Below are 27,030 nucleotides of genomic sequence, written 5' to 3'. Positions count from 1 at the left end.
AACAAACCCAAATCCACGCGCAGAAGGTCAACCTCAAATCCATAGCACATTCCTCCCGCCCCCCCACCCCCAAACCGTCTCAGTGTCCCGCGGCCCCGGGCGGGGCAGGGGGGCCGAGCTCGTTGTGCTTCCGTGTGGCTGAGGGGCCCCCACGCGGGTGGGGTGGGGGTCTTGAGCACCCACTGGAGCTGGGCCGGCTCTCTCGCTCCTGGTTCCCGTGGCTGGCACCGCCGAGGCGCCGGGCCCCGGCCTAGGGCACGGGGGGCGCAGTCCTGTCCGTGCCCCCGTAGGAGGGGAGGTGGGCCAAGTCCGTGGCGGGCCGCACGTGGCGGCCGCGGTGGCGGTCGCCGGGCCGGCCCTCGCCGCTGTTGAACGTGTGCGTGCGGCGCAGGGCGGCGGCCGGCGGGCCGTGGGGGCCGGGCCTCCGCAGGCTGCCCGTTGGCGGCGGGCTCCAGGGCCGCGGGAGGCCGTCGGCAGCGGGGGCTGGGTCCGAGGGGCCCGTGGGCGCCGACACAACGCGCCGGCGGTCCGGGCTGGCGTGCGGGGTGAGCGGGAAGTCGCCGTGCGAGGCGCGGCCGGGCCGGGCGTAGAGGCGCGCGTCTGGGGCCGGCTCGCCGGGCGCGGGGGGCGCGGGCGGCGGCTCGGGGGCGCGGGCCGGCGCCAGCAGCAGCAGGGACGAGGAGGCAGAGGCCGAGAGCAGGGGGTGGCCGTGCTCCCAGGCGCGCGCGCCCAGGGCGTGGGGGTGCGGCGCGGGCAGGCGCTTCTGCGGCAGCGGCGTCTGCTCGGGCGTGGGCAGCAGCCCCGAGTCCAGGTCGTGGGGGCCGCCCTGCAGCAGCGTGGCCTTGGCCCAGCCGTTCTGCATCAGGGGGGCCAGCAGCGCCTCGGGGGGCCCCCCGGCGCCGCCCACGCCGCCGCCGCCGCGGCCCCCTGGGCCGGCCGCCCGTCGCTCGCCCAGCCGGCTCACGCTCAGCACGGCCTCGCCGCCGCCGTGGGCCAGGATGGCCTCCTTGTCCTTGCGGCGCGCCAGCTCGCGCCGCTCGCGGAGGCCCACGTACCAGCCCACGCTGAAGCCGGACACCACGGCGCCTACCACGAAGGCCGCCACCGACGACGTCACCAGCAGGTTCACCGACACCAGCCCGGCGCGCTCCTCTGCCAGGCTGGCCCGCAGGAGTCCTGGCCGGGAGCGCCGCGTGAGAGGGGCGGCGGGGACGGCCCGGGCCCGCCTCCCGCCGCCGCGGCCCCTCCGGCTGTGCGCCGGTCCTCTCCGAGTGTGTCTGTCCGTCTGTCCGTCTGCCTCCTGGTGTCTCTGGGTCCCTTTCAGAGCCTGTCTGCCTGTCTCTTGGCATCTCTCTGCTGGTGTCTGTGTGTCCTCTCCCGAGTCTGTCTGTCTGCTTCGTGGCCTGTCTCTGGGCCTCTCTCTGTCTCTCCCTTGCCACCCCTCCTGGAAGTGGAACCCCTGCCCCTCCAATGCCCTAACTGAGGCCACCTCCGTCTTTCTGGGCCTGGGCATCAAAGGGCACTAGGAGAACCCTGGTGGTGCCCAGCCCCCTGCCGTCCCGCACTCCGCTTACCTGTACAGTCCCCTAAGCCTGCGGTGCTGGCCCCGGAGACGTCCTGCTCAAAGGCGCCTCTAATAGGGGTAAGAAAGGCAGTCAGCAGAAACCTCTCTCTCACAGCCTGAGCATCAGGTGGACCAGACACGCTCCCCCACACCATCTCCCCCAGTACCTTGTGCCGGGACTGAGGAAGATGCAGGAACCATCAGGGGCCCACCCGCAGTACGGGTCCTGACTGCCAATACAGTTCCTAGAGCAGACAAGTGACCCAGTGGGTCCATCAACAACGGTCCCTTACGAGGCACCTCTGACTGTCAGTTCCCAGAGTCCTTGTGACAAATCTTTGAGCTAGGGGCTACTTAGTCCCCCACTTTATAGATAGGGCTCAAGACAGTTCACTTGTGCCCGAGTGGCAGAGCGGGGCCTGGAGTCAAGGTGTCATTACTGCCGTGAGGGCAGGCTCCAGGAAGGATTTCTCCTTGTTGAGGGCTCAGCTGAGCCTGGGGGCGCACCAGGACGTTACATCTGATCTTGCCCCCACTTTAAAGGCAGGAGGACAGCTGTCTTCCTGACCCCAGCTTTCGCTCCTGCTGCTCTTAAAGATTAATCAGATCTCACACCTTCCTCTGTCCACAGCCCTCCAGGGCTCCCACCTTTGAAAGCCCAAGTCTTCTCCATGGCCCACAAGACCCGGCCCCCGCAGGACTGCCCCATTCCCCTCCCGGTGCTCCCCTATTCCCTCTCTCCCCCTCGCTCACTCTGCTCCAGCCAGTTGGGCCTCCTTGAGGTTCTTCCAACATAAAAGGCCCGATCCTGCCCCAGGGCCTTTGCAGGGGCTGTGTCCCCTGCGTGGCTCATCAGCTCATTGTTCAGTGAGTCAGAATGCTGTTGGGCCCTGGTCTTGCACTTGGTTCCCCTGGCCTCCCATGCTCATTTCCCCTTGCCTCCCCCTCACCTCCACCGCCTGCCCCCGGGGGCACTCACTTCATGCACCCTGAGTACTGCTGGCAGCGGGCCACAGGCACGCGGACCACACAGCGGGGGAAGGCTGCCAGCAGGCCACCTGAGGCTGTGTCCAGCTCAAGGCTCAAGAGCCGCTGCCCTGCCTCGCCGCCGCCCGACCGTCCACACCTGCGGGGGTGCAGATTGGTAAGACTCGAGGGGGAGCCCCATCTCCCCACCCACCGGTCCCACCTCCGGACCTCCGCCCACTTCACCTGTCTGGCCGGTAGGTCTCAAACTCCTCCAGGAAGACACTGGGCCCCGTGGTGCCCGAGGTGCTGGCATTGGGCCAGATGAGGAACTTGAGGACGGTGCCCACCTCGGAACCCAGGAAGACAACGGTGTGGTTGCCCCAGGGACCAGCGCCCACATCCACAGCCACTCGCGTCAGCTGGTGCCTGGGGCCAGGGTGGGCAGGGGTTAGGCTGGTCCCATAGCCCCTGTGGTGCCCTGGGCACCTGCGGAGACAGCACCCATGCCAGGCACAGTGGATGTGGGCATGGGAACATGGGTGCACATCACAGAGAGACAGACCCCCAAGCTGGGCTCCAGCCTGGGCGCGTCTCCCCTTTCACCTCTCTCCCCCCGTCCCCACCGCGCGGCCCTGGGTCACTGCATGCTCAGCTGTCCGGAGGGCCTGGTTGTAGCAGGACCGCTCTCCTCTTTGCCCTCATGCCCACAGGGGGCCCCATTCTTCCTCCCCACCCACCACCCCCGGCCTGGGCTCTCATCACCACCCACTGCCCCGCCGGGACCCAGCCATGCATGGGACTGACCGCATTAGAGTTCGCACGATCCAGGGCGTGTGGCCCAGAGAGGGCACCGCTTCGTCCATCAGGGGGTGGGTCTTGACAAAGTTGAGGATCTCGTCCGGGAAGGCGCTGGAGGCATTGTACTGCATGCCGGGAGCCGCACAGCACCCGGGGCTAGGTGGGGAGGAAGCGGTGGTCAGGGTGGACTCGGACATCCCTACACAGGGGTTCTGATTTGCCAGGGGACCTGCTGCCCTGCCAAAGGGCCTCAGTTTTCTGCGTCTGTGTAATGGGTACAGCTGAACTCAGCAACAGATAACCACCTGGAAGTCCCAGCCCTTTGTCCTAGGGTCTGGACCCCACCTGGGCACCTGTTTCAGGAGCGAGGGGGCTCTCACCGGGGCCGCGGCACCTGATCCTCCGGCACGGGCGTCCAGATGGACTCAGGGGACTTCTGCTCACGGAAGCGGCCTTCAAACACAGCGGCCACCTGAGTCATGTCAAAGGCGCAGACAGCCGAGCCGGGGATGCTGGGGGGGTTAGGTGAAAGGCAGCGGTGAGCCTGGTGGAGGGCACTGCCTTGGACAAGCACGCCGGAGAGTCTTTGTCCCAGTAAAGCCGTCAGATGTTCCCTCCCCTGGGTCACAGATGCCACCTACCCAGTCCAGTCACTCTGCTTCCTCATTAGGGCTCAGACCGGACCACAGGTCAGCTCCTCCATGGCCACCCATGTCCCTCCATGGCCACCCGTTGTCACTTGCCTGGACATCCAGTCTCCCAGATGCCACTCTTGGCCCCTTTCAACCCATGCCCCAGGGGGCTCTCCGAAAATGCACATCTGACCTTGTCTCTCTTCTGCTCCTCATTCTCCCATGGCTCCCCAGAGCTCTCAGGATACAGTCCAGGCTCCTCCCAGTGGCTCGTCACCTCTCTGCCCTCATATCCTCTACTCTCCCCCTTGCCCCCTCCTCTCCAGCCACGGGGGTGGGGGGGCCTCCTCCCTATTGTTTAAACATACCAAACTCACTGCAGCCTCAGGGCCTCTGCACGTGCTATTCCTCCAACTTGGAATGCTCTTCCCTCTCCTGCCATCTCACACCCATTGGTGGCATTCCAATGTCCCCTCCTCCAGGAAGCCCTCCCTGACCCCCTCCTCTAAAGGCAGAGGATGAGGACATCCCCCATCTGCCCACTTCTGATCAAAGGGCCATGGAGGGTCTGTATCTGGCTTTGTCCCACCCCAGCCTGGGGCTGATGCCGTTCGGGAATCCAATCTGGCCCAGCCCAGGACCCAGGGAATATATGATGAATATGGAGCGCTCCGCTCCTGTCCCCCCAGTGCCCCAGTTTGCTCCCCTCGGGGCCCTCTGACCTGTTGCTGGGAGTGGAGAAAACAGCCAGGACCACGGGCCGGCCCCCCAGGCTAACCACACCCGTGACGGCCTGCAGCACATTGAAGTAGAAGTGGGAGTCCCCAGGCACGGAGCAGTTGAGCCGCGCCTTCAGGAAGGACGTCCACTGCTTCTCCAGCACCCGGGGGGAGCCTCCCAGGTCATTCTTGCACACCCGGGCCACGCGGGACACCACCACCTGTGCAACAGCAGACAAATGGGGGCCTGAGCCCCATGTCCAGGAGGCTGCCCTCAGGCCGCACTGGCCATCACCCAGGCCGGGATGGAGGAGTCTGTCCCTGGCTCACTGTGTGACCCCAGACAGTCACCATCCTCCTCTCAGCACCGCATTCCCCAGTGGAAACGTGGGGATGTCAGTGACAGTCCTCGAAAGCATGGCCATCCCAATCCGAATCTCGCGTGTTTGCGGATCGCTCACGGTGTATCAGGCACATAATCCTCATCATCTCCTACACTGCTCCCAGACTCTACAAAAGAGGGGACGATATCCCCATTGTACAGATGGGGAAACTGAGGACCAGAGAAAGAGAAGTGACTGGCCCAAGGTCACACTAGTAGTAAATGGAAGATTGTGCACGTAACTGTCCGGCTGCCTGGATGGATGGATTCCTGGATGGATGGATGGATGGATGGATGGGTAGATGGGTGGATGGAAGAACAATTTGAAAGAGACCATGGTGGATAATGAGAAAAATAATAAAGGAGATGATGGATGGGTAGAAGGATGTGTGTATGGATGAACGGACAGATGGGTGATGAAGGGGTGTGCGGGTGCACGGATGTGCGGGTGCACGGATGGGCGGGTGCACGGATGGGCGGGTGCACGGATGGGTGGATGGGTAAGTGGATAACTGGGTGGTTGCATGGAGGAGGAATAGATGGACGGGCAGACGAAGAAGAACATCAGGACAGACCAATGGGTGAGTAGTTCCATGAGTAGACGGATGAGTGGACGCGTGGGGAGACGGATGAGCGGACGCGTGGGGAGATGGAACGTTGAATAGCATGGATGAGTAAGTTACGGGGGGGCGGCTAGACAATTGGATATACGGAAGGGTGGACAGATAGAGGAGGAGATGAAGGAGCTAATGAATAGGACAGATAAGTGGCTGGTCAGGGATATGAATGAACGCTCAGGTGGCTGCATAAATGGGTGAGTAAGGAAGAGAGTGGGACGTCGAGTAGATGAGCAGATGGGTGGATGGATGGGTGATCGTTGAGTCGATGGGTGGGCAGACGGGTAAATGGATAGATGATACGTGAGTGGACGGAATTGTGGGCGGGCTACAGAGATGGGTAAGTGAGAAGGTGGCTGAGTGCGAGGGTGAGTGGACAGAGGGATGCACAGTGAATGAAGGACGGATAAATGGTTGAGAGATGGGTGGGTGGACAGGCGAATAGCAACGACACCAGGCCTGGAACCCGAGATGTTACTGGCCTTCAAACCCATGAACCTCAGCCAGGGCTGTGTGCACCAAGGCCGCTCCATAAACGTCTTCCAGCCTCAGGGGTCTGGTCCTGGCTGGAGTGGAGGGTCTTGAGGACAAGAGGTGGAGGGTGGCAACTCTTGCCCCTGGTGGAGATTCACCTCTACTCCCCACTTCCCACGACCAGAGTCTCTCAGCTCCACGCCCCACTACCAGGAGTGGGAGAGACAGGATCTCACCTTCTCCAGGTAGTTAAACTCCATCGCGATCTCCCGGAAGAAGAAATAGACGTGGCTGCCCCACTCCACCGCGTGGACAAAGTAGGGCTCTGTAGGAAAGGAGGGGGCAGAACCCAGTCCCTGACATGAGAAACAGAGTTTCTGGGGGCTGTGAACACATCAGCTTGGTGAATGCTTTTACAGTGGAGGGGGGACACTGGCCAATTACCCAGGCAAAATAAAACAGACTCAAAGATTTTGGGGGTGGGTGTTGGGTGTCAGAATCCTAAAAGCACTGTCTACCCTCCACAAACAGCAATATCAGCTATCTTTGTTGAAGAGCTAAGTTCCCGCTATACACCTCTTGTAGTTCCATTCCAGGCTTCTAAACCACCCATTTCCAGCAAGTTCTACTTTAGATCCGACTGAAATCCTTCCTCTAGCTTCATCTTCAATGAGGTCAGTAGGTTCCAAAGATGAGATGGGAGCCCCCTCCCTGTCTCCTCTGGGGCTCTTATTCTGGTGGGGGAATTTGATGAATGCCTGCCCCACCTTTGAACCACTTGGAGTCGTGTTTCACGGTTCGCAGAGTGGGCCGGTCCCCCAGGCTGCGGTAGATGACAGCATCGATGGCTAGGAAGTCGGTCACCGTGGCGGTGAAGAGCATCCCTTCTGGATGGGCGTGAGTTGGGGAGAAGCAGGTGAGAAGTTACATCACAGAGGCCAGGGGCGGGGTGAGTCAAAACTTGATCTTCCAAGACTGAGCCCAGAGCCCAAGGAGCTCCTGTCCCTACACTGAGCCCTGACGCCACCTAAGCCCGAGACCAGGTGGATCTCAGCTCCCCCAGCTGAGCCCTGACCTTGGCTGAGTGCTGACCATGGCTGAGCACTGACCATGGCTGAGCGCTGACCATGGCTGAGCCCTGACCTTGGCTGAGCGCTGACCATGGCTGAGCCCTGACCTTGGCTGAGCGCTGACCATGGCTGAGCGCTGACCATGGCTGAGCCCTGACCTTGGCTGAGTGCTGACCATGGCTGAGCGCTGACCATGGCTGAGCGCTGACTGTAGCCGAGACTCTACCTGCATCACAGCCACCTTCACACTAACCCAACTCCAAGAGTGGAAAACACCACATGGGTCGGGGCTGGGCCCCATCAGATGGTCAGAGCTGGGGGCACTCACCGGAGAAGAGGGCAACGTTGGCGTGTTTGGGATCATACGGGCAACGGGCCATGCCGCTGATGTTGTCCCCGAGGGGCTGCAGTGTGTCCATCTGCAGGGGGGACGGGGCCTGAGTGACAGAGCTCCTGGCCACACCTGGCAGCCCCCCCACCCCTGAGGAATCCTGCCTCCACCTTGGATGCTGTGGTCACTGTGGCGACCATGGCTTTGGTCAGTCATTGAAGCTCTCTAGGGCTTAGTTTACTGATCTGCGAACGGGTCTAAGAGTCAGTTCCAGTTAATCCTATAACTGGCTTGTAGCTTAAATAACTATGGCTTCTGGGATCTCCTTTCGAAGCCTCCTCTCGAGGAGGGCATATCCAGTAAGGCTTCCCGTAGGAGGTGACGTGGCCTGGGGAAAGGGCTTGGCCAGCAGAGGGCAGGTGAGCCAAGACCAGGAGGTTGGCCCTGGGGCAGGCAGGGCTGTGAAAGGCGGGGACTCACGCTGTAGTTGGCACACACGGGGTTGAAGGCATTGGAACCGCACACAAAGAGCGTGGATTCGTCCCGAAGAAGCAGCACCTTTACAAAATTTCGACACTCGCCCTGTGGTGGGGCGGGAAGACAAAAGCAATGGTGGGCGTGGCCACGGGGTGGGCGTGGCCAGTGTAGAGGGCGGGGTGGGCTGCAGAGTGGGGCCGAGGGTGTGGGCGTGGCCAGGGCTGGGACCACATCAGGGGCTGAAATGGGACTGGATCTTCCAGGGGACTGAGGAACCCGCCACCGCGCAGGAATACTTTGCATCGACGGCCACGGAAGGGATGGCGTTCCGGCAAGACCAAGGCTGTGGGCGTGGCCATGCCTGAGGACCACCCGGGGGCGTGGCCAGGCTCTGGGCGTAGCCACGGCAACGCGAGGGTTCTGGCGGGAGACAGAGACCCAGGGACATCTGCCCCGGGCTGGGCCGGATTGGGGCGTGGCCGGAGGCGTGGCCGGGGCCCACTCACCTCCTGCTTGCCCTTCATCCGACACACGTTGATGTCACTGGGGTTGGAGCGCCAGGTCAGTTTCTGAGAGCAGAGGGAGTGGTGAGGGGAGCGGGACCCCTGCCGCCCAATTCTTGCTCCCCGGCACCGTGTCAGGGCCCCCTGGCAGGAGCCTCAAGTGCTGCCCCCACCCCTCCCACCTGGGCCCCCTCCTCACCCGCTGGTACCGCAGCTCCGTGGTCGTGGGGGGCTCCAGCTCCACCCGGTACAGGTTGTCCCTGGGGGAGAGGTGCAGCTAGTGAGGATGGGAGCCTCCCGCCCCCGCCCCCCCCCCTCCTGGCAGCAGCAGTCGTGTCCCGCACGTAACACGCAGGGGCGCGCTATGCCTCAGCCGCGCCTGCACCACGGAACATGCCGCGTGCTCCAGCGTGCCATCGCACGCCTCCCCGGGCCCGAAAAAGACCCGCAGGTTCTAGGGCCCCATCCACCTTGACACGCCACCTCACGCTTACACACCCCATGGCTCTAGGGGCCTAGCCCCAGCATGACGAACTGTCCGGTGCCCCTCCCACCACCTCTCAGGCTCCCCCAGGCTCCCCCCCCCCGCAGAAACTGCCCAGGTCAAGGTCACTGGCGACCTCGTGTGGAGTCCAGCAGTCACTTCTCTGTCCTCCTCCCCGTCGTGCAGTGTCTGACTGACTCTCCCCCCCAACCCTCGCCCCCCCCTTCTCCTGGGAACTCCCCAGGGACGTCACTCCCCTCCCACCCCTCCGGCCCCCTCGGTCTCCCATCCCTCCTCCAGTGCCCAGACTGGGTCCTTGGGCCTCCCCACCCGCTCCCCTCCTGGGCAGCCTCATCCACTCCCCCCGTTACCCCACCCCTGGTCTATGGCAGGATGACACCCACAGTCCTGTTTCCAGCCCAGGCCTCCCCTGAGCTCTAGACTTGGGGTCTGGCTGATCCTGGAGGTCTCTTTGGGGGGGGGGGGCTCCCTGGTGTCTCACACTCAGCTCAGCCACGCCGCACCCGACTGTCCCCTACACCTGTCCTGCCTTGTTGCTCATCTCAGCCGAGGCCACCCTGTCCTTCCAGGGATGAAGGTCACAACTTGGGAGCCACCCTCAACTTGCCACTTCTCCTTGCCTCCCCCACATCAGCCAATATTGTCAGCTCTGCCTTTAATGTCTACCAAGAATTTACCCACGGCTCATGCACTCCGGGACCAGCATCCTAGCTCACCCTGAACCAGGGCAGTCGCCGTTGCCTTGGTCACCCTGCTCCTGCCCTCGGTCTGTCCTTCCCGCAGCAGCCACCAGAGGGTACCCATGAGCACCTGAGCCAGGTCCCACCCTCCTCTGCCCAAAGCCCTCCAGGGCTCCCACCTCACTGGGGGAAAAGCCCAAGTCCTCCCTGAGGCCCACAAGGCCCTGCATGACCTCCCTGTCCCCTCTCTGTCCTCCCCTCCCCCCTCTCTCCCCGTGACCCACTCTGCTCCAGCCAATCGGGCCTCCTCAATGTTCTTCCAACACCCCAGGCCAGATCCTGCCCCAGGACCTTTGCATAGATTGTGCTCCCTGTCCAGATTTCTCCCTCTCCCCCGAAATGTCCCCATGGCTGGCTCCTTATCACCCAGGTCTCAACTCAAATGTCATCTTCTCAGAGAAGCGCTGGAGCCCCACATCAGCAACCTCTGTAGAAACCAGGGAATTCTAACCAAAAAGCTGTAACCACCTGCAAACACACCATAGCAGACTCCGGGCTGTAACCACCGGTGGAATTCAGTCAGCACCCTTTCTAAAGTCCCACCCCAAAGATGACAAACTGTACTCCAGCCAAACAATACGGCCCATCAAGCAAACCTCCCCCAAATGCTGCTACCTGCTCCCCACACCTCACCCTACACTCTGCCAAACAACCCCTCATACCTGTCCCCGATGAATAGGGTCCTGTTGACACGCAGGACTCGCTGGATGTTGAGGTCATCAGCACCCTCTGCAGGGGTCAGGCGTCCTGGCCCGCTGCCCACGAACACAGGGTAGTGGTTCAGGTCTGGGGGAGGGTTGGGGAGGGCTGTGATCCAGGGCTGGGGTGAGCCTGGCCTGGTGAGCCCTTGAGGGAAGTGGACAGCAGACCCAGCTGGGACCCAAGACCCTTCCTCTGGACCCCTGCTCCCCCAGGACCCCCACTCACAGTCCCTGGGGGCCACGCTGAGTGGCGGTGGCTCCTCGGGGAAGAGGCCGTTGGCTCTCCCCAGTAGCAGCAGTAGGAGCAGTGGGGCCGGGCGAGGAGGGGGCGCTCGCGGGGTCCGCATGGCGAGGTCGGGGCGACGAGAAGTGAGACCTGCGGGCGAGGGGCCTGGTTGGTGAGCTGCGGGGCCTGCAGTCCCGCCCTCCGCCGAGAGATGGCGCCTGCGAGCCGCAGTGGCCTGCCCCTTCGAGCACCAAAGACACTCCCCATTGGGGTAATAATAAAACACACCACCAACCACCGCAATAATAGTAATGCCGGCGCTTATTTAATTATCAGAAAGACTTTCTGACCACATCGTAGTGAGAGCTCCGGAAATGGTTTCTAACAAAAAGCTAATAATGACAATATTTAAATGACTTTTAAATGAAATGATATTAAATAATTAAAAAACAGTCACGATAACGACAGACAGAACACTTAACAACCCGTACTTAAGTAATTCAATCTCAAAACATATATTCAAGAATTCTTACAATTAAAACACAACAATCCTGGGGCACCTGGGTGGCTCAGTCAGTTAAGCAACTGACTCTTGATTTCCACTCAGATCGTGATTTCAGTGTGGTGAGATCGAGCCCGGCGTGGGCCTCCTTGCTCAGCGCGGTGTCTGCTTGTCCCTCACCCTCTGCTCCTCCCCCCCACTTGCTCACTCTATCAAATAAATTAATAAATATATCAAATCTTAAAAAAAAAAACCCACAACAATCTTAAAGTGAAAGGCTCAAAAAAATTTGTCAGTGTCTTAGAATTTAGAAACCACAATCTGGGAACTGCTATCCTTTAGAATCGTAGAATGTTGCTGGCCGGGGACCTCAGAGGGGCCCCGGTGTGTCTGACTTCCTTCCCAAGTCCAGTCTTTCTGGCCTCTGCTTGAACACATCAGTGACAGGCACCTCGCTACCTCTCAGGGGAGCTTGCTTCCCGCCCCCCGTTCAAGGTAATTTGAAGCACCTGCCCGGTGTGCAGCATGGAGACTCCTACCGGATGATGACCGGTTAGTGGAAGTGTGAGCAGAACTCACCCTCTGGAACCCAGCCCTCCACACCCCTACCAGCAGGGGTGCCGTCTGGAGGTCCTGAGAGAAACCTGCAGCCTCGTCCTTCCGGGAAGCCTCAGGCAAGCCCCGTGCCTCAGTTTCCCCGTCTGAACAGCAGGGACATCTCCACGCCCTGTCCTGGCCTCAGAGCTCCAGATTCTGAACCCCTGGAGGTGAAGGTGGTACGGGAACTTTGGCCCTGGAGTGCCTGCCTCTGAGGATTCAGGGCCAAAAAACAGGAAGGCCTTGCGTGGACCAGAAGAGCTTCCTCTCTATGACCCTGGACTTCCAGGGTTTGTGACTCAGAGGATGCCCGGATCCCACGTGTTCACGGGACATGCCTCTACTTCCTTAAGAGCTTCCTTCCCTGGCTCCTCCCCTGCTCCACAGCCTCTCATGGCTCCCAGTGACCCCAATCTAGGTCCCAGCCACTGCAGAGCAGTCAAGGCCCCCAACATGGCCTCCAGCCTGCTGCTGCCCTCCCCCCCAGCCTTCTCCCCCAACAACACCTGCCTGGGTCATCCTGGCCTCTCAGGAGCGCTGTCCTTTTTTTTTTTCTTTTTTTTAAACATTTTTCTTTTTATATTGTGTTAAATTTACCATCTTAACCATTTTTAAGTGCACAGCTCAGTTGAGCACTCACACTGTACTGCAACCATACCCACCCTCCGTCTCCAGAACGTTCCGTCTCCCCACACGGAGACTCTGTCCCCAGGAAGCACGGACTCCCCACCCCCTGCCCCAGCCCTGGCTCCCACCATCTCCTCTCTGTCTGTGTGGACGGGACTCCTCTGGGGACCTCCTGGGAGTGGGGTCCTGTGGGATGTGTCCTTCTGGGTCTGGCTCCTCTCACCGAGCACAGCGTCCTCAGGGTCCCTCCATGTCGTGGCAGGTGTCAGGATGTTCTTCCTTTCTAAGACTGGACTCTGTTCCAGCTTGGGGATGGACTGCACTGCGCTTATCCGTCTACCTGTCGATGGAAACGCGGGTTGCTTCCACCTCTTGGCTATTGTGAATAAGGCTGCTAGGAACTTAGGTTTGCAAACATCTCTTTGAGACCCTGCTTTCAATTCTTTTGGTTGTAGACCAAGGATCACATGGTGATTCTATGTTTCACTTCTCTGAGGAACTGCCCCCACCTCACATTCCCGCCAGCAGCCCTTCCTTGCTAACATGTGTTCTTTTCTGGTTTCTTGATAGTTGCCATTCTAATGGGTGTGAGGTGATGCCCTGTACATTCTATTCCATGTTTTATCAGAACCTTCCAAACAAGGCTTCCATTCAGTGGCCATGCAGGGCTCCAGAGCCAGGCTGCAAGGGTTCAAAGCCCAACTCTGCCATTTACATGCTGTGTGACCCTGGACACGTTCTGGCCCTGGGCCTCAGTTTCCTCATCTGTAAAATGGGCATGGGAACAGTATGGATCTCCTAGCTGTGGCAGGTATTAGCACAGCACCTGGCGCGGCGCAGGTGCTCAATAAATGCTAATCACTATGATTCCTGCTGTTGCTGTTGCCACAGAACGTACCAGAAGTGGGGGCTGGGTGGTTTCCAGGAATTACTTCACAGAGCCCCCCGCTGGCTGTAGTGGGAGTGGTGTAACAGTCAGCCCATTCTGCAGATGTGAAAACTGAGGGTCTGATTTGGGGGCTATGGTCTCACCAGAGAGGATGTGGCAGCTGGGTGGAACCCAGGGCTCTCTGGCTCCAGGATTTTGCTCCTAGGGGTTGAGCACCCCAGTGGCCATAACGAAGATCAATGATCACCCAGCCCATTCCCTCAACCCTCAACCCAGACAGGCTAGCAGTAACTTAATACCCAAGTGCATGGATGGGACCTCATGGCTGACTTTTTCTTCTGGTTTTCTTGACTCTGTGACGCAGCAACTGGAGCCTGGGAAGGAGTTCATTTGCCCTCTCTGTCCACCTGACCCCAGCCCCACAGATCCATCCAAGGACCCCTGGGATCCACACTGGGCTTTTCTTGTCCGGACCTGTTTCTCCTACCAGCTCCTCGACTTAAGGACAGCCCCAGCATCCCCTAGCCTAAGAATGGGGTGTTGACCTCCTGTCCCCTACCTGTCCTCTGAGTGCCCTGTAGCCCAGCCCCCACCTCCTCCTGCCTGGTCTCCCAGCCTCCAGTCCTGCCCCTTCGGTATCCTCCCAAGGTAGCAAAGGAATCTTTCTAGAACTCAAATCTCACCTCTTTTTCCCCTGCTTTAAACCAGAGTCTCTTCCCTTTGCCACTATCGACATTCAGGGCAACTATTCTCTCTGGGGGAATGTCCTGGGTACTGGAGGGGGGGGGTCAAGCAGCATCCCTGGTCCCCCCACCTGATGCCAGGAGAACCCCCAGTGTGACAACCACAGATTTCCCCAGACATTTATCCAGTGTCACGGGGGGGAGGGGGGCAAAATCAGCCCCAGCTGAGAACTTCTGCCCTAAACCCTTCTATGGCTCCCCAGTGCCCTCAAAATGAAGTCCCAGCTCCTCTCCTCCACTTCCACCTCTGGACATCTGCGTATGCTGTTCCCTCTGCCTGGCACACCTTCCTCCTGCTCCCAGTAACCTGGTAAACTTGTTCTGCTCAGATACCTCCTGCAGGAAGCCTTCCCAGATCAGCCCAGATGGGCTTCCTCCAGACTCCCACGTGCCTGTGTGTCCCCCATGAGCTCCCTGAGCACCCTACCTTCTAACTGCCTGGCTGTCTGTCTTTCCCCCGCTGGACAGTGAGACTCCTGAGAGGGCAGGATAGGGTCTTGGCCACCACTGTGTCCCCAGCACCCAGCACAGGGCCCTGCATACAGTGGGAGCCCAATAAAAAATAAAGGTAGCAAACACCAAGCACTTACTATGTGCCAGGCACTGTAAAAACTTAAATTAACTCATTTAATCCGCAAACGCACCCAAGAGGCGGGTGCTGTGAAACTGAACTGAACCCCACATGCTTTTTTGGGGGAGTCCGGGCCACTCTGGGGTTGACTCACTGCACCTGGCCTCAGTTTACCCCCTGACCTGGGGTTACTGGAGGCCTCGGCACCTCCCCCATCCCCCCAAGACCATCTGCTTCTCTCCATGAAACTCGAGGCGCTTCTGCCAGCAGCCACCCGGCGCCCGCCCAGATGAAGCCTGAGCACCTGGCCACCGGGAACCCCCGCCAGGGCCAGATGGGGGGAGCCGCGTGGCCAGCCTGTGTGCCCCGCGGCGTGGAGGGCATCCCTTCACCCACGCGTTTGCCTGCCCGTGGAAGGGCGTGTGTCCTGCCTGCGGCCCTGGGGACACACAGGAGATGCAGTCAGAAAGCTACAGAGCACCCCCCCCCAAGAAGCCTCAGGCTGTGGCAAGACCTCTCTGCCAGAACCCCAACCATCACTCCAACTCTTGGCACCCGGTCCCATTGTACAGATGAGAAGACTGAGGCAGAGGTGGAAATTCCTCAAAGCCACCCTACTTTACCTTCTCCAGTCCTCAGGTGGCCCCTGGACCGTCTTCCCGTCTTCCCCACACCTCAGTTACTGTGACTTTGACATGGGCTCTAGTTTCCTTCTGGAAAATTTCTCCCACCTGGCACCTCTTCAGGTCAAGGTGTCCGGGCTCCCCTGGCCCGCGGCAGGTCAGTATACATTTTAGGATCAGCCGCTAAGTTCCAAACAACAGATAAAACATAAACCCTGTCGGGATTGTCACCGGAACGGCGCTGAACGTACAGGTCAAGCTGATCTCCTGACTGGCAGCTGATGGTCCCCACCCCCGGCTGGCGCCTCCTCTGTCGCCCCTGCTTCGGCTGATGGCGCAGGCCCCGCCTGGGAGTCCTCCCCCAGCGCCCCCCAACACCCTGCCCCCCAGCCTCATGCCCTCACCCTCACGCCCAATGCCAGCAAGTCCTGTGGGCGCTGCCTTCAAGTTTATCCACAATCCTCGCTCCTTTCCGGTCCGTTCCTGGCCAGCACCCACCGTCTCCCGCCCGGACGCGCGCGGTCCCCTCCACCCTGGTCCCAGGCTCCCTTCTTCGTCGCCGCCCCCCCACCGTCCGTCTTCCCCGCAGCGGCCACCAGAGGGAGCGTTTGAGCCGTTGAGTCAGGTTGGCCCTCCTCTACCCACAGCCCTCCAGGGCTCCCACCTCCCTGGGGGAAATCCTCCTCCCTGCTGCCCCCAAGTCCCTTCGCGAACTGTCCCCAGACCCCTCCCCGCCCTCCCCTCCCCCCATCTTCCTCTCGCCCGCTCTGCTCCAGCCACACGGGCGCCCCCCAGCGAGGCAGGTGTGGTCCTGCCGCAGGGCGCCAGCGAAGGGTAATAACTCATCTGTCCTTGCTCCAGATCTCTGCGGCAAGGCCACATCCTCACAGGCAGCCCCCCAGCCCTACCCCTCTACTCCGGGAGCCTCTACCCTTTCCATGCACACCATGCCTCTCCCCACCGATATCGCACTCTCGAAGGGTCCAATTTAGACCTTTTGCTCCTCTGAATGTGGTCCTGAGACCAGCAGCCTCAGCCTTACTCGGAGCCCTTAGAAATGCAGAGCCCCGTGGGGCTCAGATGGCTCAGGTCTCGGTCTCCAGGTCCTGGGATCGAGCCCCACGTCCGGCCCCATGTCGGCTCCCAGCTCATTGAGGGGTGTGCTTTTCCCTCTCCCTCACCCCCTGCTTGTGCTCTCTCACTCTCTCAAATGAATACAATTAAAAAAGAAGAAAGAAAGAAGAAAGAAAGAAAGAAAGAAAGAAAGAAAGAAAGAAAGAGAAAAGAAATGCAGAGCTCCAAGCCCCCCCCAGCCCCCCCCCAACTAGAGCCTGCACTTAGTAAAATCTCGTAGGGATCGGTGTGCACAACAATCTTCGTGCATGGGTACCCCCAAATAAAATAATCACCCTCATATCGGCCTGTTCAGAGCCCGTCCGCCCTGCTGGACGGCGAGCCCTGGGACAGCAGTCTGGGGTGTGTCTTGGTCAACGACGCGTCCCCACAACATCTGGCACACCACTGGTGCTCAATAATGGCTTGTAGTAAGTGACTGAACTAAGTGTCAGCATTAGGAGTGGAGTCCAGATCTGCCCTCCTCCCTGGTTCCACTTGGCCCACGTCCACAGGGGTGTGGGCCCCGCCACACATGTCCACAGGCCCTAACGTCCATGGCGCGTAACGGCCTCTGTGTGTTCACACGTATCCGTAGAAGCAACCACAGCACACGCGTGTGCCCAGCCATGGCGGGCCGGCTGCACGTGTGCACTCACGCCCGTGTGTCAGAGTTTATACACCCATCCCCCCATGAAGCTGCTGCCTGCCCCCCTCCCTTGATGGCTTTCTGGCCATCAAACAGTTTCCGAGGACCTCAATTCACTGGGCGCCAGGCTGGCCAACCGCGGGTCTAATCTTATTGGTGGGTTGGGGAAACTGAGGCCCAGAATGCAGGCTGGATGGACAACACTGTTAGCTGAAGAGCTCCAGGGTAGTGGCTGGGTCTCCAGCATCGGCCAGCCCAGGTTCAAATCCCGACTCTGCCCTCCGAGGGTTGCCTCCCCCGCGTGGGCCTTGGTTGCCCCACCTAGAAGCAGCGGCTGACTCCAAGTCCAAGCCTACAACGTTGCCGCTGGGAGGACATAACGCAGACCAGCGCCGTCCAACAGAAAACCACGCCCACACGTGTCCTTTTCAATTTCCGGGCGGCCACATTCAAAAGGGGAAATTCATTTTAATAATGTGTTTTATTTAACCCAATTGATCCAAAATACTGTTATTTCCACCAGTAATCAACGTAAAAATGAGTAACGAGACATTTCAGCATGCCGTTTTCCGCATTTAATCTTCGGAATCTGGTATGTGTTTTACCTTTAGACCATATTTCAATTCGGGGCAGCCACACGTGATTCAACAGCCATGCGTGGCCAGTGGCCACTGCTGCCGACAGCCCAGCTCCAGAAATAAGCCCGCAGCTGGGGATGATTCCCCCCTCCTCTCCGCCTTAGCAGGGAAGTTCTACTTTCTATCTATCTGAAATCCCTCTTGCTTTCAGAGGCTCCCAGAAGCTAAAAGCCTGGGGGATGGAGTTTTGGTCCCTCCTCGGGCCTGGGCATTTCCCTCCTAGCTTTTGAGAATTTGGGCTTGAAGGGCAATGCCACCCTCCTCTCTGATCCCTCTCCCCCAGGCAATCTTCACAAGCTCAGCCCACACCGCGCTCAAAGGCCAGCAATGGATCCCTAGCACCCACAGAAGGAAGAGCTGATTTCTATGCGCTGACATTTAGGAAACCCTCCCACCCTGGGGATGACCTTAACCTTCACTTGCCCTCATCTCCTGCCAGGCACGCCCAGAATTCACCAGTCCCACATCCAGGTCTTTGCTCAGGCTGTCCCCTCTGCCGGGGGATGTCTTCAGCCTTCTCAAGGCCCAGCTGCTCCCCAGGACCCCCCCCCCCAATCCCCCAGACATAGCTTGCTTTTGCTCCTTGAAGCCCCACAGCCAACTCCTGCTTACCACCTATATCAGCTACATGTGGGTTTTCCTTCTCCAGGAAGCCTTCCTTGACTGCCCTGGCTGAGCCTCTGTGTCCCTGGGCTCCCCCAGCCACCACCCTCCTTCACCTCCACCCAACCTCACCAACCTGAGAGCGACTGTGTCCAGCTCTGGCTCCTACACTGGGAGTTATCCATTCACTCCTTAGATGAGCAATTATTGTGTGCCAGTTGTGTGCTAGGCACTGTTCCAGGCACGGGGACACAGCAGTGACTGAGACAGTTGCAAAGCCCTGCCCTTGTGGGGCCCCCACTCCACGGGGGAGATGGCAGGGTATGCAGGTTACCAAATAATGGTAAAAATGGCAGGTGGTGGCAAAGGGGCTGCTCAGGTCCGGGGTTGGGGGACCCCTGGAGGAAGGACATTCCAGCTGAGGCCTGGGGATTGAGGAGGTAACAGCAGTGAAGATGTAGGGAAGGGCGCTCCGCAAGGGCAAAGGCCTGGGGGCTGGAAACGTTCCCGGAGCAGTGGGATGATCCCAGCGGGTGGGGGGAAGCTGCCCGAGAGAGAGAGAGAGAGAGAGAGAGAGAGAGAGAGAGAGAACCTCTGGGATTCTCCCCCTTCTCCAGACCAGACACTGTACCTCAATTTTCTCGTCTGTAAATTAAGGCACACACCAGGACCCGGTACGCAGGTGTTCATGTGACGTGAAATGGCCTCGCTGGGCGGCCTTGGGCCAACAGCTCACCCTCTCTGGGCCACTGTGCCAGGGCAGGGCACCCAGGGACTGTGGGCCAGGCTCGGAGCCCCTGTTTCTCCATCTGCCATGGCCAGGATGGGGGCGGGATGCCGGTTCCAGTTCCATAGAAGGAGCTGCTGTCAGCCTGATGGCCCCAGGATTCCAGCTCCGGGGCCGGTGTCCCCGGGGGGATCGAGTAACCCAGCCCAGCAGCCGGGCCCCTGCGCCTTCCAGGTCTAGTTACCGGCTCTGCTTACAGCTGCCTCCTCTAGCTGCCTCAGTCGCCCCCTGTGGCAGCCCAGTCGGGCTCCGGGGCTGTCTAGGAACTTGGCAGAGCGGCCAGAGGGAGTCCCTGGGGCCCTGGCCGCGGAGGGGCTGGGGAGAGAGGCCCCCTAGCCCTCCAAAGTCTGCGGGATGCCGGTGAACTCATCCCTCTCCCTCTCCGGCCTGGGCTGCAGCAGCACGTCCTCCTGCTTCCTCCTCTGCAAACCGGGGCTCTCCCCAAATACCAGCCCGACGAGTGTCCCACGAACAGTCCCTACTTGCAAAAGAGCTGCGGGGATGTTTACTGCAGACTTTCTGAGCACCCACTGTGCACGAGCACAGCCGGAGCGTCCGCTGTGGCCAGGGTCACGCATGTCCAGGGCTTGGTGCAGAGCGGGGCGCTCAGCAAACACTCAGTCCATGCTGGGTGCTCGCGAGTTTCTGAGCCACCTTCCGCGTGCAGCCCGCAGTGGCCGGCAGAGCAGGGATTTACACTGAGATTTCATGAAGCCCCGACACTGGGCCCCGTGCCGGGCCCAACAATTCATATATGTGAACTCATCTCCTGCCCACCCCAGCCCAAGGAGACAGACACCAGCACCACCATCTCCGTTTTGCGGATGGGAAAACAGGCCCAGAGACGTGAAGCCACTCGGCCAAGGTCACACAGCACGGAAGGGTGTGGCTGGAATCCGAACCCGGGCCGCTGGGTTATGCTGCCTCTTGCCGAGAGCCCACGAGGCGCCATCTGTCTATGAGGCCGAACAGCCAAAATGCATGTTGGCGGATACGCAAGCGAGACCCAGAGAGAGGCTATCCTGTCCCCAGGCCACTCGGGGAGCCAGGGTGGAGAACAGGTGGAAGAGGCAGGACTTCAAGTGGGGGCCACAGACCGGCCCCCGGGGCTCCAGGCCCAGACGAGGGGGGGGGGCTCTGGGTAATTAATTTTAATCACTGTTTGGAAATTGGGCCGCCAGGAGGCAATTCGGAAGCAGCAACTTGTAATTAGGAACGGGGAAGGGGGGGCTGCTTTCTCCGCGATGCGGCGACCATTCTGAGAAAATTAAAGTGTCATTTATACCCAGTGGGTAATTAGAGGGCCTGGGAGGGGGCCGCCCGCCCGAGGGGGCTGGGGGCTCTTGGGGAATCCAGAGTGGGGCTGGAGCTGGGGCTGGGGGGGGATGGACACCCACAGATTCTCAAGGGGGGAATTCTGGGTAGGCCTGGGGACAGACGGACCCTGTTCTCAGCCCTTGAAGGAAATGCAGAGGATCTGAGCCCTGTTCTTGGGGCCAGTTTTGGGGGACAGAGGGGAGTAAGGTTTGGTTCTGGGGGCTCCACTTTAGGGAGGACAAAGAGATCTGGTTCTTGCCCTTGGGATCCAAAAAGATGGCGAACCTGGTCCTCCTTTCTTGGGATTCTGGAGGCCCTCCTCTCCCCCAGGTTGATCCCTCCACCCAGATTCCTCCAGTCACTCTGCCCCTCCCCCAGAGGCCCTGTGTGGGAGGCCACAGGGATCCCCAAGTGGGATGGGACCAGAAGGGCAGCTCTGCAAGGGGACACCACTAAGAGACGCTGGGTGGGAAGCAGGCAGGGCTGTGCTAAGTGTTGCTGGGAATGGAAGACCTGACAAATGAACTTGAAGAAGACAAAGGCGGGAGATAGGTCCTGGGGGACAGCCTTGGGGTCAGAGTGGACCACAAGTCCTGGTGAGTCAGGGCTCAGGAATGGCAGAGATGTTGGCAGAGTGACATGGGCTCTGGGGGATGGGGCATGAGAACTGTGTGTCAACAGAGAAAAAATAGTGAGGGCCAGGGGCCCCTGTTTTCTGGGTGACCTCAGGGAATTTGCTACCCCAATCTGTGCCTCATTTCTCCACAGAGCCTGGGGCTCAGACCTTCAAAGGGGAATGACAGCAAACACTCAGGGGCATCTATTGTGTTCTAAGCCCTGTGTGGGGCAGGTGGGAGGCGTTCTTATCATTTTATGGTTAAAGAAACAGGCCCAGAGTAGGTGAGTGAGAGCCCAAGTTTGTACAGCTAGGAAATGGCCTAGCTGGGACTCAAACCCGGGACATATAGTCTAGACACTACACTCTTAACCACAGTACTCCCCACACCTTAGAGAAAGGGGCCCTGTTTCTCTCCACATCCTTTTGTAAGCAAGTCCCAAATCTACCCCATCCACCAACTTCTTTCCCCCTCTCCTGCCTCAGCTAGGCCGGCCCCCATCATCGCTCATCTGGACCAGCACGGAGGCCTCGCCCCTGGTCTCTCAGCTCTGGCCCTTGCTACAGCAGCCATAAGAGGGCTGTGAGTCCCGAGTCAGGTGCTGCAGCCTTGGCCCGCAGCCCTCTGGGGTTCAAGCCTCACTGGGGGTAAAAGCCCAGGTCTTCCTCTGAGGCCCCCAAGGCCCTGTAAGACCTGCCCCTCCTTCAGTCTCTCCCCCTCACTCACTCTGCTCCAACCACACAGGCCTCCAATGCACCCAGTGCACCTGGCAGAGTCCTGCCCCAGGACCTTTGTACTGCCTATACCCTCTTCCTGGAATGCTCTTCCTCCAGATCTCCACATGACTGGCTCAATCCCATTTTCCAGGTCTCAGCTCAGATGCCACTTCCTCAGAGGCACGCTCTTTGACACCATCGGCTAGAACAGCCCTGTCCTCCTCAGCTACATGGCCCGGTATTACTGTCCTCGGGAAAACTGATTATACTTGATGTACGTTATTTCCCTAGTTGGTATCCGTGCCCCACCTGGCTGTGACTTCAACAAAGGCAGGACCCGGTGTGCCTTGGTCATTGCTGGGTACCCAGCACCTAGCACCTAGTAGATAGACACTTATGAAATATCTGTCAGCTCATGAAGTAAGAGCAAAAACCACAAAGCTCCAAATGAGATCAGGGCCAGAGGTCACAAGTTCCTGCTTCTCAAAGTTATTCCTTTTTCCGGAGTAAGAAAAACAACAGGACTATGCCTAGCATGTTGCCTGTGTCCTCTTCTTTAACTGTTCAACCCTAAGGGAGAGAGAATAGCATTTATGCTTTACAAATGGGTAAACTGAGTCTCGACGAGGGGGAATGAATGTGTGAGTGAGTGAGCAAAGACATGGACTCAAACCCAGGTAAGTCTGACCCAAGTGGACAATCTCTAAGGGCAATAATTCAGTGAGGCTGTCTCAACTGCCCAGGGGCTCTGACTCTTTGGCCTCCGGGAAAGGGAGAAGGTTCTAACACTATCAAAGTATGTAGCCACCCCCACTATGAACTCCTACACATCCATCATTGCCCCAGCTTCAATGCCCCTCCTCTGTTCATCTTCTCTGATCCGCTGGGCAGAGACAGAGACCAACTTTCCCCAGTCTCATTTGCTCCTTGTGCCTGGGCTCTGACTCCATGAAGCAGAGAGGGCCAGGGTCTGCCTGTTTCCCCTTCTCCAGCCTGGAAGCCTCTTGAGGGCCAGCTAGGCACCAGAGCTAAAGCCTTTTTCTCTGGGATCCCAGCGTCACCCAGCATGGTCATGGCACACGGAGGCCCCTAGGAGCTTTTGTTGAGTGACGGATGTCCCCAGCTGCCCTGGACCAAGTATCCCCCAGGGCCTCTCTGAGAACCCATATTCCTCCCTGAAGTTGGTAAGTTCTCCCTTAGGTCTGCCCTTGGAAGGCAGGCTCAGCCAGGGCCAACGTGCATCCTGGGAAATGTAGTCCTCGCTAGCCTGGGCCTCCCTCCCAGCAGGCCTTGCGGCGGCCACCAGTGAAGAGTCATGGAGCAGGGCTGGTGGGAGAGGGGTCTCCGGCCCCTCAAGTCACCTCTGTGGCACATTCTAATGCCTGTCACTTTACATGGACATCCCCAAAGGCCAGGTGACGAACGACGGTGATAATGAGAGAGTATGTGGCTCAGGTCCAGACCGATCAGGCCACACACTGAACCCTGGCTCTGGCGGGCCAACCCCGTGCTGTGTCTGGTGGGGGAGGGGTGGTTGGTCTGCAGCCGCTCCTGGGGAATTCAACAACAGGATGTGGGGCAGGTGGCTGAGGCCTGAGTCCGGGGCTGCCTGGAGCCTCAATTTCCCTACTTCTGCTAAATGAGGCTACACTCACAGTCAGCCCTGGTCACTGCTGGGTCTTGGACAAATCACTCTGAGAATCCCCAGCCCCTTAAATGGCTTAGAGTTTCAGAATCACAGTATCTTAAACTACAGTTCAAGAAAAACCCCAGGGGCGCCTGGGTGGCACAGCGGTTAAGCGTCTGCCTTCGGCTCAGGGCGTGATCCCGGCGTTGTGGGATCGAGCCCCACATCAGGCTCCTCTGCTATGAGCCTGCTTCTTCCTCTCCCACTCCCCCTGCTTGTGTTCCCTCTCTCGCTGCTGTCTCTCTGTCGAATAAATAAATAAAATCTTTAAAAAAAAAAAAAAAAAGAAAAACCCCAGAGTACCCAGAAATTTAAAAGAAATTTGGAGGATTGCCCTGACCAATATCAAAATTATTTTTCCAGGATTCTAGAAAGATGGCTATCAACCTCACTTGCCTGCCTCCTGGGACAGGCAACTCACTACCACTCCAAGCAGCTCACTGGGTTTCCAGGAGCCTGTCTCCTGGTAGCTACCCTTCCTTTCGGCTGCTCAAAGTCTAAAACATTGCCCATTCCCTCCCCTGCTCTAAAACCTTCCATGGGTTCTAACTGCCCTTGGGATAAAGCCCAAGCTCAACCTGGCATTCTTGGCCCCTATCCAACTCTCGGGCCTAATTGCTCATTATCTCCCACCCCTAAAATAGTCCAGCCACTCAGGGCACCCTCAACACACCCTGCCGTGGCTATTACGGCCGCTCCCTCTACCTCGAATCCCTGTCTCCTTCTTCTCCTGGCATCATCCTTCCCATCCCTCAAGTCCAATGCCAGCACCCCCTCGTCCAGGCAGTCTTCCCCGATTCCATCTGTCCTGACACTGGCTGAGGCCTCTCTGGACCCCCCAGCATCTTCTGACAAAGGGCCAGGCAGGCAGGATGGACCATACCCTGGGGTCAGCCAGGGATAATACCTTCCCAGGAGACGGGAGCGACCGGCACATCCTTCAGCCTCCAGGGACCCAGCTCACCTGTCCTGCAGGCTGACGTCAGGGTCACCTTTCCAAGGACAGTTTGATTTCTATCTTCCAGGTCCAGCTCCAGGTAACCCCAGCAACTCCCGTCTCAAGCCCTGGGCAGCCACTGCAGGTGACAAACTCTCCTATGGCCTGGCTCCAGCACCTTCTTGCCCAGTGGACAAAGGCGAACACAAAACCTAGAGGAGGGGGGCCCCTCCCGGGTAAGTAGTACCTCCGCTCAGAGACACCTTCCCACCTCAAAGCAGAGGAGGTGACAGGACCCTGAGGACCCGTGGGTGCTCAGCCCTGGCAGGGGGTAGGCAGGAACCGGAGGGAGAGTAGAGAGGTACAAACCCAGGGCGTTCTTGTGTGACCTCTCTGCCTCATCTCCCTCCATTCCGGCCCTAAACCCAAAGATTGCCTCCTGGGAGATGGCAGCCCAGAGAGGGCTAGACACCTGTCTGAGGTCACACAGCTGTGCTCTTCCTCTCAGCCCCAGCTTTTCCCTCTCCATTGAATTTTTTCTTTTGCAGAGGACTGGGGAACTGGTTCCAGGTCTAAATTTCCACACGGCCCAGAGTGGACAGGGGGTGGGTGGGTCCAGGGTAACCCTTGGGAGGGCTCCCAGCGTGTGGCAGCTCCTTTCCCCCTTAACCCTGTCTAGCAACCCCAGGAGGGGAGAGGTCTGGCTTCCCTCTTTGCCCACTCTGCCAATTTCTTGGGCCTCAGTTTCCCCATCTACTCTTGGGAACGGGCCAGTTCAGGGCTGACACATGCCATTTGAACGAGGCTTTTGCCAGGTTGCCACCTACCCAGTATTCAAGGGATCTCCTATGGGCCACAGTGACCTCCCAGACGACTTCCCGGAGAGCTTAGGACCCCCTCCCAGGTGGGCCCTGACCCCACCGGGGAGCCGCAGCCATCTCCCCACATGCTGTGCTCATTCTGAATAGAGTTTAAAGCAATTGCCCAGATACGTCTCCAAATCCACCCCTGAAGAAGCCCAACAGCATCTGCTAGGATGTGGGAAAGAGGCTGGGTGGGGGGAGCCCATGGAGGAGGAGATGCTCCAGCCAGCGGCCTCCTTGAGAAGCTCAGGGAACTCAGAGAAACAGGAAGAAATGCAATTTTGTAAATGGGGTGGGGGGGTTCCTCTATCGGCCCATCCATTAGCCACCCTCCCGCTTTCCTCCTTAAGCCCAAACCCAGATCCCCACAGCTTGAAGGCCCCTTCCTCTAACTCCAAGCCTCAGTTCTCCTCCAGTCTGAGGGTCAAAGATGACAACCTCAGGGGTGGGGGGTGGGGTGAGGGGGGCGAAGGGGCGGGGCCGGTAGGATGCCAAAGACCTCAGCCGGAGAGGGCCAAACAGGGGCTGAGGGTCTGTGAATCGCCTTCGGCCACAGGACTCTTGCAAATACTCCAGCTCCAGCATCTACGCGTCCGGGGCAGGGGGGGCGGGGGTGGTTCCTACAGCAGCGCCCCCTCTGGGAGGTGCCCTAAACTCGGAGGGCGCCCGCAGGCGGAGAGCAGGGCGGAGGGGGGGCACGTGACCCCCGCCCCGGGGACCAATCAGCGCCCGCAGGAGGGGGGCCATACTCGGCGCCCCCCACCTCTCCCGGCGCGCTCGGAGAGAGACGCTTTCTTTGTCCCTTTGTCAGCTCTTGGGGGGCCCCGAACCCCCAGGCCCCCACTGCAACGGGGGGATCCGGACCGGCTGGCTCTCTCACCCACCGCGGCCCCTCCCCCGCGGCCCGGGCCCTGTACTCTTTCTGGGCCGGACGTGCGGCAGGAGAGGGCTCAGGGGCGCCCAAGGTGCGGCGCCTGGACCGCGGAGTGGGGTGGAGGGGCCTCACCGGGCCAGGACCACCGCACCGGTCCCGGGTCCGCCTCGACTTAGCTCTCAGGGCTCCGCCCCCCGGCACCACCCCCCACCCCCGGCCAGCAGGCCCCTGCCGGCCCTGAACCCCCCACCTGGGCCCAAATCCAGCTCCCCAGCGGCGCAGCCGCGAGCCCCGTTATTGTGCCTCCCACGGCCCCCCCGGACAAAGTCTCCACCCGCTGCGGTGCCGACAGAACCCCCATTATAGCTCCACATACAGGCCCCCAGGCAACAATCCAGGCCCCCCCAGCTGCGGTGCCATTAGACTCCCCCATTATGGTGCTTCATTCAGCGCCCCAGGCCCAAATCCAGCCCCTTCAAAACGTTGCTACTGGACCCCCATTACACCGTTCCATACAGTGCCCCCCCCCAAATCCAGCCCCCTCCCCAGTTGCGTCGCTGACAGATCCTCCCGCGATAGCGCTCCACAAACCCCCTCGCCGGCCAAATCCATCCCCCCCCCCGGCGGCGGGGCCCTCAGGCCCCCATCCTAGCGCCTCACCCGGCCACCCCAACCGACGATTCAGCCCCCCAGCTGCGTGCCGACAGACACCCCGGGACTGCGCCGCCCCCAGCCCCCTCTCGCAGACGCCCCGGGGCGCTTACCTCGGAGCAGCAGCGCCGCGAGTGCGCGGGAGGGAGCGCGAGGGCGGGAGGGCGCGGGCGGGGGGGGGGGGTGTCCGTGCGCGCACCTGTCCCGGCCGGGCCGGCTCAGCCGGGCATCCCGCGCGGGGAGGGGGCTGGGGGCGCGCGCTCTCCCCGCCCCCGGCCCGCGGCGCCTCGCTGGGGGAGGGGGCTCAGCCCCGGCCCC

General features: G+C 60.0%; 1 protein-coding gene across 4 annotated transcripts; it reads right to left on the bottom strand.

The window, feature by feature from the left end:
• Positions 1-111: 111 nt before the first annotated feature.
• On the bottom strand, positions 112-26,906 carry SEMA6B (semaphorin 6B). 4 transcript variants are annotated; one of them, XM_045804337.2, is made up of 17 exons: positions 26,826-26,906; positions 10,709-10,858; positions 10,444-10,567; positions 8,736-8,796; positions 8,540-8,602; positions 8,037-8,138; positions 7,554-7,644; positions 6,923-7,042; positions 6,392-6,480; positions 4,686-4,903; positions 3,712-3,843; positions 3,338-3,487; positions 2,777-2,959; positions 2,544-2,690; positions 1,732-1,809; positions 1,575-1,633; positions 112-1,176 (listed from the first exon to the last, which is right to left on the bottom strand). In XM_045804337.2, exons 2-17 carry the CDS (start codon positions 10,827-10,829, stop codon positions 251-253), a joined length of 2,664 nt encoding a protein of 887 aa, XP_045660293.2. In that variant the 5' UTR covers positions 10,830-10,858; positions 26,826-26,906; the 3' UTR covers positions 112-250. The 4 variants fall into 4 exon arrangements, with proteins under 4 accessions (XP_045660293.2, XP_087723505.1, XP_087723504.1 ...); XM_087867379.1 differs by lacking the exon at positions 26,826-26,906 and adding an exon at positions 15,665-15,761; XM_087867378.1 differs by lacking the exon at positions 26,826-26,906 and adding an exon at positions 12,658-12,785.
• Positions 26,907-27,030: the final 124 nt, after the last annotated feature.

This window comes from Ursus americanus, chromosome 14 (genome assembly GCF_024610735.1).
Source record: "Ursus americanus isolate L20-20 chromosome 14, mUrsAme1.1.p, whole genome shotgun sequence".
Classification (NCBI taxonomy): Eukaryota; Metazoa; Chordata; class Mammalia; order Carnivora; family Ursidae; genus Ursus; species Ursus americanus.
This window is presented reverse-complemented; position numbering and strand designations above follow the sequence as displayed.

Coding starts and splice junctions, on each gene's coding strand:
- SEMA6B (XM_045804337.2), bottom strand. CDS start 10,829: ATGCGGACCCCGCGAGCGCCCCCTCCTCGCCCGGCCCCACTGCTCCTA. Junction 8,603..8,735: donor CGGAGCTGCGGTACCAGCGG/GTGAGGAGGGGG, acceptor CTCTGCTCTCAG/AAACTGACCTGGCGCTCCAA. Junction 6,481..6,922: donor CGACTCCAAGTGGTTCAAAG/GTGGGGCAGGCA, acceptor CCTTTCCTACAG/AGCCCTACTTTGTCCACGCG.